Below are 23,797 nucleotides of genomic sequence, written 5' to 3' on the forward strand. Positions count from 1 at the left end.
TCCCCCACCCACTCTGCTGATTGGTGTAAAATCGTTGTCGTGTTAGAATTTGCGGTTTGTCAATGGCCAATCCGGTTATCAATCACTTGACGCATGGGTCCTTCTGGCTGTGCAGTTAAGCTAATTATTCTGGTTGTTCCTGAAGGGCCTGAAGTAGTGAGTGTCAGGTGACTGCGGCCGCGTTTGCTGGCTTGAGCCTCTAAATCATGGTGAGTGCTCGCACATTAAGTCTGGGATCTAATGTAGTCTATCGTTAAGTGCAATGTGTCTGCTTGTGGGTAGCGCCGGCGATTGTGTTCTTGGAATTCAACGTTACGGAGAGACTGGTGTGAATGGGCGTTGCTGGGCCGGGCCTGGCCTTGGCCTGCCTTCGTTATGGTTCAGGGACAGCTTGGTTACTCCTGACAGGAGCTGGTGGTCCTTGGAAAAGGACCGTGCATGATTACAGAGATAAGTTATAAAAGAGGAGCCAGTGAGTGCGAATGGCAGGGTATTCGAAGCTGCCGCGGTGATGGTAAAATAAAAGAAGGCCTTGAGGCTGATGTGCTTTTTGTGTTATATTTAAATTATTTTTCATTCTAGACTGAAGTAAGCAACACAGTTCAGTACTGTGTTGCCTTTATAGTTAGCCGTCTACTTGATTGTCATCAACCGCTATGGAAAAATATTAAGGATGACCTACAAATCGTTTATCTCCCTATAAAAATGTCTCACTCGTTGAAGCACAATATCCTGGAGTACTGGTTCATGGCGAAAATACAATTTGTCTCAAAATGATCAATAATTTAATTCTGATGCTTATCAACACAGAATATTGACAAGAATGGTAAACATAGTTAAGCAACCTAATGTCTGGATTGTCTTGAGCGTTTTGGGGTGTTATTAATTCACAAGCAGTAGAAGTATGTCATGTTTGAAGCTTTATTTCTGTCATGTCTGGTAAATGCCAGTTTCAGCTTGACAGTCACTTACCTGTGTTATAAGTGAATCTTGCAGAAAGTAGCAAACTTAGCCAACTCCATCAAGGGCACTAGCCGCCCTAGCAAAAGAGGTCATCTTCAAAAGGTGGCGTCCATCATAAAGGACCCCCATAAGCCAGGGTGCCCTCTTCTCATTGCTACAATCAAGGAGAAGGTACAGGAGCCTGAAGACGTACACTGAACGCTTTAGGAACAGTTTCTTTCCCTCTGCCATCAAATTTTTGAATGAGCAATGAATACATGTACACTACCTTATTTTTTGCCTTTATTTTGCACTACTTTAGTTTATTTGTGTGTGTGTATACATATATAATATATCTTATTGTAACTCATAGCTTTTCAAAAACAATTGTGTATTGCAATGTACTGCTGCCACAAAATGTCAAATTTCACGACATATGCCAGTGATAGTAAGCCTGATTCTGAAGTTACTGTCCACCCATGACATTCTTACTGTATAATATATTTTCTGTGTACAATGTAAATTGCTCAGAGTACATGCTTAGAATCGATACATCCTGTATAATTTGCACGTATACATTCTCAAGTAATGAATGCCATTTATTTATCAAAGGCAACTCTAGGTAGGTAATTGCATTAGACCCAACATGAGAAGAAAGCTCAAAGAATATTTGCTTTTGTGAACTTTCCTCTATATTATTGTTTTAAAAATTGTTCTGTTTTCTTTTTGATATGAACATTTATTTAAACTACTATTGAGGTCAATATTTTGTAGTTTGGAGAGTTTGAAAACCAAATTATTTGCATCTAATTTCCTGGACTCCAGAGTTTATCCTTAGATTCTGACAAACAAAGATAAACATTTCCAAAACAATTTTAATTTTTAAAAAGAACTTCAATAATTTATTTTAAATTGGAACTGTTTTCATTTTCATAAATTGCAAGTCAAGTTGCACTCAGCTTAACTTTTTTATTAAATCTGTTTTGAATGTGCACAATAATAATATAAAAAATTATTAAGCATGGGTGTAAAGAGTAAGAGAACTTGAAACAAGGTTTGACACTTTAGCCATTCTGGTAGAAGATATTATCTTATTCATTTGTTCTCGTTGCAGCATCGTACAGTTGAACTAGAGAGCTGCTATTGCATCAAGTGCTCGTTTGCAGACATTTCATCATTCTAAATGTAAACTTAAGAGTTTGATTATAAACCTGCATGCTTCATATCTTGTGCATGATTCTTCGAAGTTTACTTTCAGCCTCATTAACAGTGACTAATATCTTAACATTTTTTTGTAAAAGGGTACCTTTTCTAAACAAAATATGTTGCATGTTCATTTGCAAAATATACCAGTCCTCAGTGCTGTCCAATTGTTGAGAGTGTGTGTGCCTTGTTTAGCATACATCAGTTATAGAAACATAGAAAATATGTGCAGGAGTAGGCCATTCGGCCCTTCGAGCCTGCACCGCCATTTATTATGATCATGGCTGATCATCCAACTCAGAACCCCGCCCCAGCCTTCCCTCCATACCCCCTGATCCCCGTAGCCACAAGGGCCATATCTAACTCCCTCTTAAATATAGCCAATGAACTGGCCTCAACTGTTTCCTGTGGCAGAGAATTCCACAGATTCACCACTCTCTGTGTGAAGAAGTTTTTCCTAATCTCGGTCCTAAAAGGCTTCCCCTTTATCCTCAAACTGTGACCCCTTGTTCTGGACTTCCCCAACATCGGGAACAATCTTCCTGCATCTTGCCTGTCCAATCCCTTTAGGACTTTATACGTTTCAATCAGATGCCCCCCTCAATCTTCTAAATTCCAACGAGTACAAGCCCAGTTGATCCAGTCTTTCTTCATATGAAAGTCCTGCCATCCCAGGAATCCATGCCAACACTTTCATCGCACTTCAGATTGCTGAGAGCAGGGCAAAATAGGAAAAAGATACCCACCCTGGAGCCAGACATTAGCAGTTTCTTTGACCTTGATGAAGTTGGCCAATTTTAGTAATTTTAGCTTGAAAGTACTTGTAGGTAGATAATAACGGCGAAATAACCTGTATAATTTGCAGATTCCTTTTCTAATGAAAGTGCATCTAACAATTAACATCAGTATTGATGAGTGCTGCTCTTTCCTGGCCAATAAATAAGTCTAACAGTGTGCAGCTGTTTGTTCCATTTTGAATTATTGATGTTAGTGAGTAGAGTTGGTATGTAATCTGTTCAAACGAGATTCTTTTGCTTTGTTCTGATGTCCTTTCAGTCATGAGCCCTAAAATATTTAAAGTGCTTTGTCTGGTACACTTGAAGGAAAGTTTAAAAAAAATTTTTCAAATGTTATAAGCGGGCAAGATCATGCTGCTTTTGGCGATGATAACTTCGCAATGTAGGATATCATCGCCAACAGTAATATCTTCCATGGTGGTTTTCTGTTGAATTTTGCATTTCTAGAAGTTGGGAAGCTGGCTGTAATTACAAAACTTTAGGCTTCCTCCTGTACCACTTTTGAAATGAAATGAGCATATTATGGTTCGATTGATTCACATGTGACTGTTGTTACTGGATTTATAAAATTTCTGGCAATTATCAATTGATAGCAGATGGTATGAAAAGATTTTGAGCTTTCCTTAATACCAGACTTCTAGGAGAAAATGCAACTAATTTGATGAAATACATCTTTTGACAAATGACAATGGGTGAAGTTGATTTGTAACTTTGTGTAAATCTGGTTGATACCCAAGCAAAGACTTGTTGCCATGTATCATGCATGGTAGTTACTTTGCCCCAACCACTCCCACAATAAAAAAAATCGTAAATCTGCTGGCTTGTTATCTGCAGCTCTGAGTTGAAATGTAATATTCTTTAAAATATTATGGAACCCACACTTCCCAAGGAATTTCAGAAATGTAATCAAATGAATGACAGTCATGGAATAATTGAAATTTAAAGCACTGAATAAAGAAATTTGACCTTTTTTTCCCCCCACTGGTCTCCATGGAGGAGTCAACGCAAAAGCTTGGTCACAGACATGGCCTTCAGTGAGGGTTGAAGGATGAGTGGCAGGTTGAGGGTGAGGATGAGTTGAAGGTTGAGGGCCTTCAATGATGGTTGAAGGATGAGTGGCAGCTTTAATTGTTGGATTGTTGAACCCGATAGTTGGAAAACAAACTGTATTTAATCCAAACTCTCGAATGGTTAGATAAAAAGGGAAATGGTGAAGATGGTAGGGGTGGTTACACAAGAAGTTGTTATAAAACTGTTGTTGGAAATAAGGGTTGGGTACAGCAATGACCTGATCTTAAATGTGAAGATCAATTTTTTAAATTTGATATTAGACCATAGTCAATATAGGCCAACAGAGATGAAAGTGTTACATGGTCAAAGTTCAAAGTAAATTTATAATCAAGGTGGCAAATATTTGGATAGATGAGTGTGTGATGGCACAGGAGACTAGTAGGGAAAGCACTGGAAAAGTCAAATGCAATCCCCCATTGGGTAGTTCACTGGTAAGGGTATTGGATAAAGTAAGGCCGAAGAAATTATGGTGAATCCAACAGTAAGACTGGGAAAGATCTCACTTAGAATGTGACTTTGTTTCGGGGTGAGGTGGAATGAATGATAATGTGCTTGTATCGGTGGTCTAGGGCAATTCCTATCATCGGCTAGTGAAAATGGTAGCTAGTCCAAAACTGGATGTTTGACAAGTTGGAACAACGTGGAGGTGGTGGAATGTAGAATGGGATGTAATGGTACCAAAGTTTACAAAAGCAAAATATTGCATATGTTAGACATCTTAAATAAGAATAGAAAATAATAGAAATACACAGAGGCACCACCTATCCTCTAGGTTTTTCCATTGCACTTCAATGTATCTGTTTGTCCTCCCTTTGTATTCGGGAGCCCAGGTACGTTTGAGAAACGGTACTTCTGTATGGATAGATTGTGGCCTTTTGGTTTCTCTCATCTTCTTAAGCTGACTCACTTGTTCAGTCTCTATCAGAATTGGCCACTTCTGCTATATCTGATATTGGCTCATCCTGCTGATTATCTCCAGCATCTATGCTTTTATTTCAGATACCTTGCACCAGCCTGTTTTTGTTCTGGCTTTTTGATTACTCCAGTAAATTATTTGGTCGTGTTGGTGTTGCTGAGGTGTTGAGGCCAATTGGTCAGAATGCTTGGGAACTGGTGATGATAAATTTGTTATTTATCAATCATTGCCTGAGTGTCATTCCATGATGCATGAGGACTCGGATTGCTTAATTATCTGCTTGGAGCTAAACACTTAATCTTTACTGAACACATGCAATTGACTTTCTTGTGGGAAGGTCATTGAGGAAGCTGCTAGCGAAAAAGTATTTAGAGGAACTCCTGCATTTATATCCTGGGCTAAGTGGAGTAAAACCTTTTTTCTTTTTTTCCCAAGTGTGATGCCACCCAGAATTGCATTGACTTCTAAGGTTTCTCAATGCTAGACTCTGTTGAATAAAGGCTTGATTTCAAGGGTAGTACTTTTTCCTCATCTTTTTAAAATTCTTCATTTTGTTCATTGTTGGACCAAGACTTTAATGAAATCTGGTCTCCTGTGATGTTGGCAGAATCTAAACAAGCACTAGTGTGTAGATCTTTGGTGAGTAAATGCCTTTTAATGGTTCTGTCCACTCCATTTTGCTCATTCAGTAGACTGATGGGCAATAATTGCATGGGCTTTCATTTATTCTGCTTTTTGTGGACAGCGCATCTCTAAGCAATTTTTCATGTAGATGGATTCTTGCATTTTAGTTTTCTTTGAATGAAGTATTAGATTGCATGCTGACAAATTGGCATGAAATTCAATAGAATTACATTGAGAAAATTCACCTTAGTTATAGCAGAGAAGGCTATTTGGCCCATCAAGTTCACACTAGCTCCAAATAAAGAAATCCCATCAGTAAAGTTCTTTTGTATTAGCCTCGTACAGTCCTAAGCGGGTCAATATACCACCTAACTCCTAAATTAAAAAAAAATTGTAAAAAAATGTTTTATGATCGTTCGTTGTGCTATTTGATGTGGAGAACAACATATCAAAAGTTGGACAATTTTGACACACGGGAAAATCTCTAAAAATGACATCAAAAAACAAGATGGCTGCCAGCAGAAAAACATCAAAAATCTGACTGATAACCATCAAATTGCAAGTTTTTAAAACCTGATGTTTTAATGAATGCTCTTTTCACCAATGTTCTTCAAATAACAGTAGTTCCTTGAATGAGAGTTCCATTTGTACTGATGTCATGACGTAATCAAGGGATAGCTCTGGTATTAAGTACTGACGTCATGACACCTTATGGCTTCTCAGATGTAGTCTTGTTCATCATCCTCTTCTATCACTGGCTCATTTGTCATATTGTCACAGCTGCCATCTTGGCAATGCCCACACGCACTGGTGCATTCCAGCCCATGCTTTCTGCAGGTACACTTTAGTGTATTGCACCCTCCCGAACAGTTGCAGTGAATCATCTGAATAAATACCTCTGGAGCAGACCTTTTGTCTGTCATCACTGGAGCGAGTTTTTCCCCTTCTACCCTCCATCCCCACTCAGATGGTTCCATTTCATCACTACAGCCCATCCACTCTATAACCTGGTAGTAAGTCCGCAGGAAGTGAAATTTACAAACCAGGGTGGTTGGTGGCAGTCTTTCAGGTGTGACCAAAGTCTTAGCTCTCGCAACTTTCTTGGAGCATATTGTAACTGATGGATGCCAGGGAGTTGTTCTGATTTCCGTTGAACAACGCCACCATTGCCCTATAGCCATTGGTTTCCACAGCATCCTGACTTTGCTTTGGTGAACAGAATGCTTTCGAACAGTCTCTGATTCCTTTTTCTTTCCTGATGATTCTTTGGAACACTGACTTCTTTCCGATCCCAAATACTCTGGACATTGAGTCACATCTGGTAAAGGCATGGAGAAACAATAGATCATTGCAATCTGCTTCTCCGAGTATCTGCTTAAGGACCTTGATATTATAGGCGTTTGATTTTGCCTTGTCCGAGTGGAAATAGAGTTCAGTGCAGTTTGTCACCACTGCATGGTAGAGCAAGAGTATGAGGAGATATGTGTCTTCTCCAACGAGAGTGGTAGATTTGAAAGCAGACATAGTGACGGCTGCTTTTGCGATCTCAACGTTGGCATCTCCTTCAGCTTGAATCACTTCGCAGCCTCTCTCCCGCAAACGTTCCATGATGAGCTGGATAATTACCTGCTTGTTTGCCTCATTCCACAAGAAGTCCTCCTTTTTTCCGACAAATTTTGTCACCCCTGTAATGTTCACCTTGTTCGCATTCAAATTTCTACTTCACTGAGGAGTACAGTCCTTTCTGTTTGGCCCAACCCCGCAACCATCAAACACTACAGTGGCTCTGGCATAGTGTTTGACAGTGAATGAGGCATTGTCATCTGCAGTTGAACTGTAGGTGCACCCCTCTGTCCATTTTAAGCGGTGCAGAAGTAATCCACCATCTAGAACATAGTGATCTGTCACTGGGACCGTCAGTGTGACAGCAATATGGTTGTTGGACTCCGGCCATATTCTACCGAGATACAACACTGGGCGTCACGGGAGGTGAACTTTGCAGCTCCTCCCATGGAGGGTCAGACACCCTGAGCCAATAGGCTGGTCCTGGACTTATTTCCATCTGGCACAGTTTGCATTTTGTTGTTTGATTGTTTGTGGTTTTTATATTGCTATATTTATGCTCTATTCTTGGTTAGTGCGGCTGTAACAAAACCCAATTTCCCTTGGGATCAATAAAGTATGTCTATCTATTTATCTATCTATCTATCTATCTATTGTCCAATTTGGAGGTGACATAGTTCTTTATCGCTTCTACCAGTTGTGGCTTATCCGGCTGGCGCAAGATGTTCTTTGCTTCAAACAAAGACATCAGATATGGAAAGAGTTCATAGTTTATCACTTCGTCTAGCCGGAGATCACCTGTCTGTAACACAACTAGGAACCTCTGGAATAACAACGCTGGATCTATGGTACGGTCTTCAGCAACTTTGACTGCCCTGCTGGATGCTAGTGTCTTGACCTTCGAACTCCTTTTGTGCGAATATGAGAAAACAGAGTGTCCATCCATCTTCCTAACTATGTCATTTCCTAATGCAAACAGGTCATGTACGTTGACATCCTCATTTGCATAAACCCCTGTGATGATGTTGCGCAATGATTTATCATCTGAAAATGGCATGAAACAGTCAAGTTTTGCTGCGACTTTTTCAAGGTCAGCCTCATCTACTTACTCTGGAAGTGGACAACTTATGTTGTTCACCTGTTGTGTAACTATTTGTGATCAGTTCTTGCACGGCAAGGTTGTAAGAGGATGGCACAGTGGAAGGCATAGTCCAAACTGCTCTCTGGTTCTCTGACATCCCACTTCCTCGCATTAGACCCCCTTGGCTTTTTAGTGAGCGCATTAGTGTCTGTTCTACAACAAGATCAGAGCCAAGGCCAGCCCAGTATTGGCTGCTGCGTCTGATTACATGGAACCCAGACTGGAACTTCTGATGAACCTCAGGGTTGTCATCCTGCAATGCATGAATCTTCCAGAGATAGAGATGAGCCGACTTCAGATAATTCGGATGGCCAGCGGCCACGAATATCAGCAAGCAAGCTGAGATGCATCTCCCATGACCCCATTCAACAAGTGCCCTAGCAATCCTACCATGTGCTGGTAGTTGACCCACAGTGTGCTGGTTTTGGAAGTCCCTGCCAGTTCATCCTTTTTGAGAGTCCCAGTTTTGTCAATCCTGCGAATGCAATCTGATTTCAACAATGACTCTTAAGTCACTTGTGCCAGTTTCCATCAGTGTGTACAGTCTCTCAAGTTCTTCCACTTGGTCTTGAAAACCAGGGTCATCCTCGATGATTTTAGCAACATCTGATGCGTAAGATACTGATTCACCAGCAGGTGCCCACGAAAACACTCGTTGCACCACCTTTCTGCTCATAATGTGTACAATGGCATTTTCATCTCTAAGATCTCCTGAAGTCCACTGCCATCCGTCAAAGTTCCGATGGCACCCAACAAATTCATGAAGGTATGGAAGCTCCCAAGCAATAACACCACATTTCTCATTGGGCTATCATCTGGAACAGCATTCGCTATCTCAGAAGCCTTCCAAAACAGCGGTTGATGATAATGATAGCCAGCATGTTGTGTTTTGATGCAAGTTTGCATAGGTAATCTAGGGTGGACAAGATACAGGTTTTGTCCCCTGGATTCATTTCGATCATTGGGAGAAACAGTACCGAGGATTTCCCCGGATGCTCACACTCCTTGTGCAGTAAAAGCATCATGCCTTGCCAACTAGGTGTACTCTCGAAGTGAAGGGACATTTCCCAGAAAACGTCAACTGTGCGGTCACAGGCGGACGAGAATGGGAGGGGCTGAAATTCAATGTTGCGGTTGAAATGCTTTGCGTAGCGGTAATCTATTATATCAATCTTTGTCAGCCATTTTCTCTCTCAAAATGATGCGACTAACTTGCTTCCCTGATGTGGTGGTGACTATCATGCCCATCCCATGGAAGGTACCTTTTCCATCCAAGGTTATAATGTTATGGTCCACGTTGTCTCTAGCAAATAACAGGGACATATCAAGAATGTCCATGTCACTACCCAACATATCCGGAGCAAGTGAACAAGCTGCATTCACTTCGAACCCTTACACTTCTGGGTAAGATGAAGAAAACCCCATGGTTGGGAGACTATCGGATCAAGAACCATGACCCATACAAGTGGTGCATTTGCACCACCACACCAAGCTGTAATGGCGCAATTACAGCCCTTGGTCGCACTGCTTGCCCAATACCAGCAACCTTTCTGGACATATCCTTCCCAACAAACAGGTGCTGCAGCAAGAATCGCAAACTTGCTGGGACATAATCCAATGCAGCCGCAAGTTGTAGTTCTGCCGGAGTTGGATATGTATCCCCCAGTGGTGCAGTTGACGTCATGAAATAATAGTTCATAGTTCTGGCGATAAAACACGCCCGGTGGGTATTCCCATTCACATTTTATACCACAATTATGCCACTACCTTTGTTAGAAACAGTGAAACATAGCAAAATAATACAGGTATGGGTGCGATTCTTTTCATTGGTGGCCATTTTTTTAACGTCAGATTTTTTTACTTTCCCATACTCCATTTCTGTCAAAACTTTTGATATGTTGTTCAGTATGTCTGAAAGTACAAAAAATGACCATAAAACTTTTTTTGCAATTTTTTTTGGGGTGGGGTATTTTGGAGCTATATTGACAGCATTATCCTGCATGTACTTCTCTTAGACATTTCCATCACCCTTCCTTGTTAATTTGTTACAACTTACCTACAACAGAGCAGTTAACCTACCAGTCCATCCCTGAAGACAGTACCCATGCATTCAGCCATTTCTTAATATCACAGTTGAGTTAATTAAATTGGCAACATTTTATGTTGGAGAACTTGGGAGGTATGACGTTTCATTTGCTCATTACTTCTGATTTAAAAGTTGTTGCAAACGCTTACCTTGTACTTTACATTTGTGTATTGAGTTCCATTAAGTAACTTGTCGTTATGTATTATAATTCACAACTAACTGGCAGAACTGCGGTTCATGATTTAATCCATTCATTATAGGTTTAGTGCTGTATAAAGTGTACTGGTTCCAGTGTTTAAATGCATATTGTAATTTTTGTATTTGAATACCTCGTATTTGGGTCCATCTAAGATTACAAACTAAAAGTGAATTGTTTCTCTAGAGATGTTGCCTGACCTGTGTATTTCTATAGGTTTCTGATATTTTTGAATGTTTTGTTAGGTCTTTGTTCTAAATTGCCTGCTGGTATCATGAAGAGAGTCTACAATTGAGCGAGAATGGGATTCATGGTTTGATGGTGGGAAATGTGCTGTATTGTGAGAAGATGCCCGGCTACTGCAAGCCCACAGCAATTCATAGACAACCAGAAACGGGTCCTTTGGTCCACTGAGTACCCATCTACACTGATCCTGTTTATTTAGTTATTTAGCGATATAGCATGGAGTAGGCCCTTCTGGCCTTTCAAGCCACTCCACTCCAGCAACCCCGCAATCCCATTTAGCCCTAACATAATCACGGGACAATTTGCAATGGCCAGTTAACCTACCCAGTACGTCTTTGGACTGTGGAGGAAACTGGAGCGTCTGGGGGGAAACCAGAGGGAGGATGTACAGATTCTCCTTGTAGAGTGGTGCTGGAATTGCACTCTGAACTCTGGAACACTCTGAGCTGTAATAGTGCCACGCTAACAGCTATGCTGCTTTGGCACCCATTACCCATTAGCTCTCCTAAATTTTGCCACTTTACAATATCCAATGAACTTGCCAACCATAACATCTTTTAGAATACCTACTGTTCTAACTGCTACATCTTTTCTGAATCTAATTCATTTAGCATATCAGTTGTGATGTGATGGAGGGCATCATCGATATGAAGATTACCTCACTTGATAGATGCCCCTAGCCATTTCAGTCAAGGGTGTGGAAAATCTTTGTTACCCTAAGGTTGTTTCATATGGCAATGATTGCAGATGATTATGAAATTGTTATCTAATTTCCTTGTCCCTGTTTGACTCAAAGCCATGAATCATTGTTGTGGTCAGAGGACACTTGCGCACTCCCTCTAAACTGTATGAATCTATACTTCTGGGAGGGAAAGGTTAGCATGCTGACAGAAATGTATTCCTTCAGATTTCTGCAAGCACCTCTCATTCTTTGAAACTCCTGTAAGCAAAAGCCTGATTGGCTTAATATTTCTTCCACCTGTATCTGCTTTATATCAGTCTAGTAAACTTTGCAGTCTTGAAGGCAAATATTTAATTTAAGCTGATTGAAATTGTGTGCAGATATTGCTTATGTACATGTGATCTACTGTAGGTCCTGTGCTGTTGTATAAAACTTCCATTATTTTTGTACTTCCCCCTTGCAATAAAGCCAACATCACACTTTTATAATTACTTACTGTAACTGATGCTGTCTGTGTGCTTCCTATCTGAGCATCAGAATAATTTTCTGTTCTTCATTCTTACAACAAACGTGAATAACTTTGCATTTCTCTATATTTTATTCCATCTGTTAACTTATTTTAATTTGTTTCAGTGATTTTAATTCTGTACTTTGATAGTTTTTACTTTTAATTTATATTTTATTTTGAAGCTTTTGAAAGTTTGTGAATTAAAGTGGCTCTTGGAAAGAGCAAGGAACCTTGAAAACAATACTGTTGATTCTGGAAATCTGAAATAAATTAAATATTCAACAAGTTGAGCATCCTTACTTTTTAATAAGTTTTAGTTTAACTACTTTTAACTATAACAAATAGTGAAATTAAGTCTGGGACTTTGGTATAGTAGGTTTCCAGTAGAATTTGTGATGAGGCTGGTTCTGTTCTGATATTGTCTGATTATCTGCCATGTTACTGCTGCTACCCAAGATCTTGTCACTTGGTTCCTGTCGTTTGTCGGCAAAAGTCAGCCAAACAGATCTGGAATATTGTTTGGTTTGCTGAGTGGGATTCTGAGTTTTGGCAGTGTTTATATGAGGGGACAAGCATAAAAAGGTGACATAACTGGTGGAAGTGTTAGGACTTTCCTGTAAGATTTTATGCGTAATTTTTTCCTATAAAGCTATCAAAATTTTGAAGAGTGCTATTTTGCCAGATTTATTTGCTGGGCTGAACTTGTTGAATGTAATTTATTAAAAGTTGCATCAAAAGAACAAACTGGCTATATGGTTAGTGAATCTGCATCAATATTTACTCCATGAAAATAATGTTCACTCTCCCATTTTTCTGCAGCCTACAACTCAGCAGTCACCTCAAGATGAGCAGGAAAAGTTGCTTGATGAAGCTGTTCAGACTGTTAAGGTTCAGTCTTTTCAAATGAAAAGATGCTTGGTAAGTTTGCTTTTCTTATGCATTGTACAATACGGTTGTGGAATGGAAGAAAAATGTGTGGGGTTTCTGAATAGGTTTTATCCTTTGAATAGAGTGACATGGGAAATTTTTTAAAAAGTCTCTTGGGTACAATGATGTAAAATTGGATGTTGATGGACTGTGCAGGAAGGAAAGGTTAGATTGACAGTGGAGTAGGTTTATATAGGATAGCTTAACATTGTGGGCTCATGAACAGAACTTCTGTTCTACTGAGCTGGTGGACTGTTGTTGAGATGATGCATGTTTTTATAATACTTTAATATCTTTGGGCTGAGTAGACAAAAAATGCTCCAGTTTCAGCTTTGATCCTTGTCCTGTGGCTCCCTTGTAAGTGTTTTGAGGGTAAGGTCTGTTGAGCCTAATTTAAAATCTTCAAAATCATTAAAAAATCATTTATGGGACTCATTTTGATTTGATTCAATGCCATATCAAAGGAAAAAAATTCAGGCTGCTTTGTTCTTATGAAATATAGACGCCTATTTTCAAAGGCATTACTGACATAGATTGGAGGAAAAAAGAATTGCCATAGCTTGAAGTGGATTCTTTACTGACTTCTAAGCTTGGACTGTTCATTCCTGTTTTTATTTTGAAAGAGTAAACATTACATTGATGACTGTAGTATACATATTTTCAAAAGGCTACAGGAAATCTAATTATGTTCTCAGGAACTTGGGTGTACTTTTATCTAAATAACAAAATCACAGATGGGTTGAGTTAAATTGCTGCCAAAGGTAATGGTTAATGCATATGCATTTCCTCTTTTTTAAAAAAAAAACTGTTTTTTTTTGAGCACTGTTCCTTTCAGAGTGAAATATTTCTAGACTCTTCAGTTACATTTCAGCACAATGGAAGTTTCCGGTAGTGGATAACCTTATTTAGCAAACAGGAAATCAATGTACGTGCATTGAAGTGGAAAAATAGTTAAACCTTTTGCTTACTGCTTTACATTAATTCAGCTTTTGCTGTGATTGGAAGTCAAAAATATAAAGATTTTTAAAGAATACGTTTTCATCTGTTCTGTAGCAGTTCCTTTTTTTATATATATAAACATGTGGAAATTGCGGTAGCTGTGCTTCTGTTACGTTGCCAATAGTTATGTGTGTCTATGATCTAAAATTATGTACTAGGTTTATCCAGTCTATAAATTTTTGATACTGAAAGAGATCCATTTGGGGGGGGGGGGGGTGGAGATGTAGTTTGTCTAAAGCTGAATTCTGAAGTGAGGGAGGGTGAAATAATTCTGGATAATCAGTGAATAGCCTTTTACATTTGTCCAAAATCCCAAAGCAAACCTTTGGTTGAACAATGAATCATTTTGATTAATGAAATCTTTCAAGAGGATGTCTCAGTACAAGTCTTGTAAAATATAATAGTGCTGCATCTAAGTTGTAAAATAAAATCCTCGCTGTTGTTGGAATTTCAGTAAAATTCTTTGGATGATAATTTTAGGTCTGCCTTGAATTGACCGGAACATTCAGGTGTTCTATCAACAGTGGAATTGCTTTGGATTTGTATGTATGTAGCCAGAGTTATCAATTCATTGTGCAAATTTAGGTTTGCATAGCCAGAGCAATTTTATTCATAACTTCATGCAGATTGTGTGGGTAGTTTGTCATGACAATGATTAGATATTACCACTTTATTCTGTTTGAAATTAAAGGAATGACTTCCATTTAATAAGCTTAGATTTTATTTGGAAATAATTAAATTATATTAACATCTCTAACCATTTTTTTTTATTTAGGACAAGAATAAGTTGATGGATGCATTAAAACATGCTTCAAATATGCTAGGTGAACTGCGAACTTCCATGTTGTCACCAAAGAGTTATTATGAACTCTGTATCCTTTAAAGTTTTTGTATAGAATAGTAGTGTTTTGTTTAAAATGTAATTAAAATTCTCTTCGTATTGAAGTTTATAAGGATTTGGTAATAGATTCACTTTTCATAATTTGGAAGAGGGGAGAAAGTAGAGAAGAAAGTGATGATGTAAACTTTAGCCTTACCCCTTGAGCTGTAGGCTGCACACCTACCTGTTCATGCTACCTTGCCAACATTAAAAAATGTGCATTTATTGGCCTTAAGTGCCTTTTAAACTGTATATGGTCAAGAAAAGTTCTATATGAAATCAAATTACTAGTTTTTATCTTGACCATATGTGACTTTGATAGAATTTCAATTCATTAAATTCCCAAATGCGTGGTAAGAAATTATTTCATGTTATGTAAACAATGGAGTCATTGCTCATGGAGAACAATTTCATATTTTTATTCTTTTCTCCCCACCCCTAAATGATATTTTTTCCAGGAAAACTGTTGAGTTCCTGTGTATTAAATACTGTATAATTTAATCAGGACAGTTTTCAGATTTGATGAATAATTTTGTTTTAAGAATAAAAAAAAATATTGGTTTTTCCAGTTTATTTTTTTTTCTGGGAGATGTTTTGGATGTATATTGATCCTTAATGCAAGGCTAGACATGGCAATTTCAGATGAATTGCATTATTTGGAAGTTTATCTGACTGATGAATTTGCCAAAGGGAGAAAGGTGGCTGACCTGTATGAACTTGTTCAGTACGCTGGCAATATTATTCCTAGGCTGTAAGTATACTCCACTTTACAGGTCAGTGGCAACTGGATTGCCTAGTTTCACAGTAAATAACCGCAGTGCATAGTGTTTCCACATCTGGTATTAACCTGTGACTGTGAATCAACATCTGACTGGCTTAGGAATGTAAATGAAAATCTGTACTTAACTGAAGTACCCATTTTTAAAAAAAATTTTCATCTTGCTTCCAAGCTACTACCAAGTCAATAGTAAAAGGAATTTTCTACAAGGTTTTTAGAACTTGTGTATTATAAGTAGTATTCTATTTTCATATTTTTTTAAAAGCAAATAAGTATTTTCTTCAAGTGGGACTGCAGGATAAATATCCTCTGCTTTTACTAGTTGGAATTCCTATCAAATAGTTCGTTGGTGTGCATATGAAATTGTTTCTGGGAGCTTTAAAGTTGGTTGATATGTTGCCCTTGTATTTAATATCAGTGTTTAGAATTTATTGCCATTAAATTAATTAATGTGAACTTTTTTAACATGCTAATGATTCTAAAACTTGGGTGTAATAGTTTGTGGCCATTATTTTCAAAGTAAAGCATCGAATTAGATTTGCAACCATGCTGAATGTGTGTTTATTCTTTTTGCAATGTGTTCAGCTATTTGCTCATCACTGTCGGAGTTGTCTACATCAAGTCATTTTCACAGTCCAGGAAGGATATTCTTAAGGATCTGGTAGAAATGTGCCGTGGAGTACAGCATCCCTTACGAGGGCTGTTCTTGAGGAACTATTTGCTTCAATGTACCAGAAATATTTTGCCCGATGAAGGGGAAGAGACAGAGTAAGTAATTTTTGTTTAAAAATGTGGTTCATTACAAAATTATAATGCTCATTCCTTTTTTAGATCTTGTGTTTGAAAGGAAATAGAATTTTTTAATTAGTGATACAGTACGGAGTAGGCTTTTCCAGCCTTTCGAGCCTAGCTGCCCCAGCAATCCCACAAACCCGATTAACCCTAACCTAATCACAGAAAAATTTACAATGACCAATTGACCCAGCCAGTATGACTTTGGTCTGTGACAGGAAACCAGAGCACCCAGGGAAATCCCGTGTATTCCAAGGGGAGGACGTACACTGACACCTTACAGAACAATGTTGAATTTGAACTCTGATCTCTGGCTCGTCCCGAGCTTAAATAGCATTGCGCTAACACTGCGTTACCATGATTCATATGTGCTTGATTGTTTATGTAGAGAAGAACAAAGTTAACATTTTTTTACTTAAAACTCTACACATTATATTAAGTACTTCCTACCTAGTGGCAAGGTCAAGGATGTCATTGAATGACTGCAGAAATTCTGGAGAGTTAGTGTAAAAAGCCTAAAGTGTATAGTCCTTATTGGCATCACTGAATAGGTGGAAGGATGAGGTCTTTCAAGCAGACTTTTTAAGCTATTCCAGGTTACTTTGCATTTGGGAGGGACTTGCTGAAAAGTAAAGGTGGAAATAATGGAGGGATTCCATTGTAATAGGCAAGTCTGAAAGTACGAGGGACAGGTGGATGGTGGCAGATTTAAAAAAAACATAGGTTTGAGAGTAGGTTACCATTTAAATAATAAAAATATTATCTGCAAACAACATAGATATAAAATACACCACTGGTACAACCATGGATTACGGAAAAAAATAAACATGCTGTTAATTCTGCTGGAAAAAGCGAATAAAGCTGCTGGAAGAAAAATAAGCATGAGGATCGGAAGTGTTTCAAATTTAATAAATGATAACAAGCATTTGATTTTTTTTAAAAAAGATAGAATAACAGTAGAGTAAGATCTTCTTTTAGTATGGTGGGGTGTGAACAGAAACAGCCTGTGGCCCTGAAAGATCCTTTCATTTCTATTAATTTTGTCCGATTAACCAATTCTAGATCCATATTAGTAGGTTACCTCCAATTCTTAGTCTCCTACCATTGCTACCAAACTTAAGATTTGTCAACAGTGGTACACATCCCAGCATAGTTGATTTAGGACTTTATCAAAGTATCTTCTACAATCCAAATGCAAACATCCATTAGCTCCCCTTATCCATTCTACTGAATTCATACACTAATCCTTGATCATTGCAAATTATTACTGCTTGTAAATGTACTTTATTCATTGATCTGTAATATGAAATGTTTAAATCCTTAAATTCATTTTGAAAACTAATTGCAGGCTGAAAATTTAATCGTATTTAATTATATCACAGCTTTCAACTTCTTTGTGCTTTTGAATTTCAGAGAAGTTGTAACTGGAGACATCAATGATTCTATGGACTTTGTGCTACTGAACTTTGCAGAAATGAACAAACTCTGGGTCCGAATGCAGCACCAGGGTCATAGCAGAGACCGAGAAAAACGGGAACGTGAGCGTCAAGAACTAAGAATTCTTGTTGGTACAAATCTAGTCCGACTTAGCCAGCTAGAAGGGGTTAACGTGGAGCGCTACAAACAGGTATGAGTTCTGGCCCTGCAGTTAAATTTGACATTTTTCTTGATATCTCCTTTAGGTCAGAGAGAGATAATTTACCAGAATTTAATAATAAACAAGTGCTAATAACCAGGTTTTCACTTGGAATAGAATTTTCAATAAGCAAAGCCCTTTGTAGTTTCTCTGTAAATGAAAAGTTAAAAAGAGCTGAAAATACAGGAAATCTGAAAGACTGGTTGAAATGGCTTAATAGCAGTAAGTTCCATCAGGCTATTTCAACACATTCCATCACAGATGTTCTCTTTGTAAATGTCCTTCCCCAATTTCTCTCCTGCAGAAAACTATCACTTCATTGGTTTTGAGGGGTCATAGATCAGAAACATTGACTGTTTGTATCCACAGATTCTCCACAGTGTTTCCAGCACGTTTTTGGTCATATCATTTCCCAAGTTGGATCATGCCAGTAGGAGAACTGAAACAGCAATAATAGCAATGTTAAAGGGATATTTAGACAAGCAGGGAACTTGCGTGAAATCTCGGCTAGAGTTTGCTGGAGGGCATTGTGATAAACTCTGAAGTCAAGTGGAAGAAGGTTCTATGGTCTGATGAAACCAAAATTGAGCTATTTGGCTATCAGACTAAACACTATATTTGGCATAAGCCAAACACAGCACATCACTAAAAACACACCATCCATACCATGAAGCATGGTGGTGGCTGTATCATGCTGTGGGGATGCTTCACTGTAGCAGGCCCTAGAAGGCGGTGAAGGTAAGGGTAAAATGAATGCAGCAAAGTACAGGGAAATTGTGGGGGGAAACCTGATGCAGTTTACAGGAGAAATGTGACTGGGAGAAGATTTGTTATCCAGTAAGACAATGACCCCAAGCATAAATCCAAAGGTATACGGGAATGGCTATAAAGCAACAAATTTAATGCCATGGAGTGGCCAAGTCAGAGTCCAGACCTCAATCCAATTGAGAATTTGTGTCTGGACTTGAAAGGGCTGTTCACTTACGATCCCCATGCTATCTGACAGAGCTTGAGCAGTTTTCTAAAGAAGACTGGGGGAAAATTGCAGTGTTCAGATGTGCAAAGCTAATAGACCTATCCATACAGACTGAAGGCTGTAATTGCTGCCAAAGGTGCATTTACTAAATACTGCCTTGAAGAGGGTGAGTAATTATGCAATCAATTATTTTGTGTTTAATATTTACAATAAATTTAGACCAATTTGTAGATGTTTGTTTTCACTTTGACACGAAAGTCTTTTCTGTTGATCAGTGTCAAAAAGCCAAATTAAATCCACTGTGATTCAATGTTGTAGAACAATAATACATGAAAACTTCCAAGGAGGGTGAATACTTTTCATAAGCACAGTAAGAGGAGGCATAACTGTAAGATGTTTGGTGGAAAGTATCAGGGTGCTAGAACTGGGTTGTTTTTTTTAAACAGAGTGGTAGGTATGTGGAATGTGCTGCCAGAGGTGTGGAAGAGGCAGATATTTTAGATTTTACAGTTTTGCATGTTCCGGAGTGTGTGAGAATATATTTCTTTTGAATGTGCTATCTTTATAAAAATATTGTGTTTGTAATCATGGGTTGTGTTTTTAAGCTTGTAAATGCTGTGTACTGTTTAAATGCGGAAAGCATTTTGAGGAATGTTGACAGAATAACAAATAGAATTTAGAATAAGCTTTAGGACCTTAGCCTCAATACCTCCTTGTACAATTGAATCTTCGATTTCCTCACTTGCAGACCCCAGTCAGTTCAGATTGGCAACAACATCCCTCCGCAATTTCCATCAGCATAGGTACACCACAAGGCTGTGTGATTAGCCCCTGCTTTGCTTGGTTTGCACTATGACTGTGTGGCTAAGCACAGCTCCTATGGCATATTCAAGTTTGCTGATGACACTGCTGTTATAGGCCGAATCAAAGGTGGTGATGAATCTGCATATAGGAGGGAAATTGAAAAATTTGTCTAAGTGGTGCCACAACAACAACCTCTTATTGACTTCAGGAGGAGGAAACTAGAGGTTTATGAGCCAGTCCGCATTGGAAAATTAGAGGTGGAAAAGGTCAGCATCTTTAAAGTCCTTGGTGGTTTTGTTTCAAAGGACCTGTCCTGGGTCCGGCTCGTAAGTGCAATTATGAAGAAAGCACGGCAGTGTCTCTACTTCCTTAGGAGTTTGCAAAGATTCAGCGTGACGTCTATAACTTTGACAAACTTCTGTGGATGTGTGGTGGACGGTATATGTCACAACCTAGTATGGAAACACCAATGCCCTTGAACAGAAAATCTTACAAAAAGTAGTGGATACAGTCCAGTTCATCATCTCCCTACCACTGAGCACATCACATGGAGCGTTGTCGCAGAAAAGCAACATCCAACCTCAACGAACCCCTACTACTTAGGACATAGTCTCTTCTCTCTGCTGCCATTGGAAAGAAAGTACAACAGCCTCAGTACTCACAAGACTGGGTTCAGGAACAGTCATTGCCCCTCAACTATCAGGTTCTTGTTATCCCTTTTGGCTGTTCATTGAACTTCACTTGCCCCATCACTGAAATGTTCCCACGACCTATGGCTCACTTTCAAGGACTCTTCGTCTTGTGTTTCCAATATTTATTGCTTATTTATTATTATTTCTTTATTTTTGTTTTGCGTTTTTTTTCACGTTGATTGAACTCCAGTTAGTGCAATCTTTCATTGATTCTGTTATTGTTATTATTCTATTATGGATTTATTGAGTATGCCTGCAAGAAAATGAAACTGCTGTATATAGTGACAAAGAGTTACTTTGATTATAAATTTACTTTGAACTTTGAGAATACATTGAACCCAATTCCTAATGAAGTTGGAATTTGATTCCTATTTAGAAATATTATAGAAGGAAATAATTTACCATGATAGTTGCAATTTAGTTCTCTAAACCGCTATATAGCTCTTTATGTGGCATTGATCAGTTTCAAGTGCAGTCATCTCAATAGGCAATGATGGAGCCACGTTCCCATTTGTGAGATTTTATAAGTAAATGTGTTAAACATGTCTTTCTTCTTGGTAGTAAAGATGCTGAGGGAAGTTATTCCAGCACTGGAACTAATATTAAATCTGACCTTTCAGATGAAATGGAATTTGTTTCCGTTTAAAATTTCCTGTACATCTGAATGCATGGGACTTTGGAATGTCAGGCTGTTATGATTTTTGAATGCTTATTTGGATTAAGCTCAGTGTTTGAGGTGAGAATATTCTAATTGACCTATGTATCTAATTTTCATTTATTGTCCCTAGATTGTGTTAACTGGAATTTTAGAGCAGGTTGTAAACTGCAGGGATGGTTTGGCTCAGGAATATCTCATGGAATGTATTATTCAGGTAAAGTTTCTTTTCTTTTTTTTTCCCCAATTATACTGAACTTTGTTTAATAAAAGTTCAGGAACCATATTTTAAAGTGCCCCAATTTCTGTACATTTCAAGTTTACAGATGTGCTGAAAAATAGTGGTAGACAGCAGAGTTTAAAGGGGTAGAATACTGCCTTGCTCCTTAATGTAGCACTTTAGTCATGTAGTTTGTGCTGGTCACTGGGTTTGGGAGCAAATGCAACCAGTAGGCTGAAATAGAAACAAATTCTGAAAATCTGTTAAATAGGACAATTATTAAAATACAATATACAAAGAATTAAGATAAAAGTTAAGTTCTGGAAGCTATAATTTGTAGCAAGGTGTTAAATGTAGGAATAATTGTAATGCGACTAAGGACCTAGAGTGTCAGTTAAATACTGTATCAGTAAGACACCAAGAAGGTGAAAAGAATCTGGCAGTTGAAGAGTAAGTGACCAATGGAAGAATACAGTTGTAAGTATTTCAGGTTGATTGAATTAAAAGTCAAGAAAGGACTGATCAAAATGTTACCAAACCCTCACCTAGCTGTCAGAGCAGGATCTCAGATGTGCACCCCTTTTTGAATCTGCAAAGTGTAATGCCATTGAATTGTAGTTATGTTTTGAGATGCCATTCCTGCTGTAGGGATTAGGGTATTTTTTGTTTGCAAGAGCATCCTTTGAATTAAGACTCCCAGTCAGTGTATGACATCTTTCATTACTGAAATGATAAAGTCTTCACTGTTGACATTTTATGAAGTGCAACTCTTCTGAATGTTCAAGCAGAGCATTATTTTTTTTAACAGGTGTTCCCTGATGAGTTTCATTTGCAGACACTGAATCCATTCCTCCGTTCTTGTGCAGAGCTCCACCAAAGTGTTAATGTTAAAAACATTATCATTGCATTAATTGACAGGTAAGACTGATTAAGTGAATTGAAACCAAGTGTGTTTCTTTGCATTACAATTTCATTAAATGATACCATTGAACATTTTCAGGGCAATTTTTTAAAAAATCAAATGGTTTAAAACTAGGTTTTTCTTTTTTTGCATTGTTGTATGTTGGAACTTGCTTGTGAAGTTGGCACCAGCAGTTCCTGCAGGTCAGCTGTTGCTAAGTTGTCTTGAGTCAATACATTTCAGGTTCAAGTTCCACGTCAAAGATAATCACACAAATCTAGGCTGATTTAATATGCAGCATTGCGAGAGTGATGCAATGTCGGATAGGTTATCTTTGGCGGTGGTTGTAAAAGATACCATGCCGCACCTCAAGGGAAGGGAGCAGGAGAGTTGCTGTCTTGGTTAACATGTCCTCTGATCACAATTGTTTTTGCCAAATTAGACTGCAATGTTAACAGGTTTTAACAGTATCCATGCATTGTGAAAAATGTAGTTCCAAAGCTTTATTTCACTTAATTTTTAATATTACCTTGCCATTTTTAGGTTGGCATTGTTTGCGCATCGTGAAGATGGTCCTGGAATCCCTGCTGATATAAAGTTGTTTGATATATTTTCTCAACAAGTAGCTACAGTAATCCAGGTAAGGCTGCAGACTGGACTTGCATCCTTCATTAGAAGAGCTGTTCCTAGTCTTAGGATCCTTATTTCAATTCATCACTTAATTTTGCCATTTTGAAAACTTAATAACTACACTAATAGTGTGAGCACGCGGCCAAGTGGTTAAGGCATTAGGCTAGCTACCTGAAGGTCGTGAGTTCGAGCCCCAGCCAAGGGAACGTGTTGTGTCCTTGAGCAAGGCATTTAATGACACATTGCTCTGTGACGACACCGGTGCCAAGCTGTATGGGTCCTAATGCCCTTCCCTTGGACAACATTGGTGTCGTGGAGAGGGGAGACTTGCAGCATGGGCAACTGCTGGTCTTCCATACAACCTTGCCCAGGCCTGCGCCCTGGAGAGTGAAGACTTTCCAGGCGCAGATCCCTGGTCTCGCAAGACTAACGGATGCCTTTATTTATTATACACTAATATTGATAACTTGGACAAAACCTTGCCATTTTTGCCAGGGCTTGTTTTGTGTGCACAATGAAACTATTCAGTAAATTAATGCATTACTGGAATGACAGTCATTTGAACCAAAGCTTCTGTAATGCTTTATAAGGATGAGCAAGTTGATTTAGCCATAATTATAATAGCAAGATGTACTTCTGTGTCAGTACTTGCAGTAGCAGTCTAGAAAGCTGCTTGCAGCTGGCTGGACAGTCCACTGCATCCTTCAACACAAATATGTTTTGCCCACAGGGTCACTTAATGGTCACCATGATAACCATTCAGTGAAGGAAACTGGTAATCTAGGCCCAGCAAAAATAAGGCAATCAATAGGGTGTCTCATTGCCTACTTAAAGGTAAAGATTGGAAAGTAAATGGGAGGACAGACGAAGCATGAAAATGTGGGTAAATTCAGTGTTAACGTGTATAGAATGAAAAGTGAAGTAAATGAAGA

General features: G+C 38.5%; 1 protein-coding gene across 2 annotated transcripts in view; it reads left to right on the top strand.

Annotated features, from left to right (window-relative positions):
* The first annotated feature begins 98 nt into the window (after positions 1-98).
* The window catches only part of vps35 (VPS35 retromer complex component), a 44,273-nt gene continuing 20,574 nt past the window's right edge, over positions 99-23,797 (top strand). The window contains exons 1-9 of one of the 2 annotated variants that reach the window (XM_072279651.1): positions 100-209; positions 12,795-12,893; positions 14,677-14,773; positions 15,409-15,532; positions 16,145-16,327; positions 17,765-17,978; positions 21,248-21,331; positions 22,143-22,252; positions 22,779-22,875. In XM_072279651.1, coding sequence (XP_072135752.1) covers positions 207-209; positions 12,795-12,893; positions 14,677-14,773; positions 15,409-15,532; positions 16,145-16,327; positions 17,765-17,978; positions 21,248-21,331; positions 22,143-22,252; positions 22,779-22,875 — 1,011 coding nt within the window. In that variant the 5' untranslated portion in view covers positions 100-206. Of the gene's footprint in view, positions 210-12,794; positions 12,894-14,676; positions 14,774-15,408; positions 15,533-16,144; positions 16,328-17,764; positions 17,979-21,247; positions 21,332-22,142; positions 22,253-22,778; positions 22,876-23,797 lie in introns of both variants that reach the window. The other variant, XM_072279652.1, reaches the window with a different exon arrangement.

This window comes from Mobula birostris, chromosome 15 (genome assembly GCF_030028105.1).
Source record: "Mobula birostris isolate sMobBir1 chromosome 15, sMobBir1.hap1, whole genome shotgun sequence".
Classification (NCBI taxonomy): Eukaryota; Metazoa; Chordata; class Chondrichthyes; order Myliobatiformes; family Myliobatidae; genus Mobula; species Mobula birostris.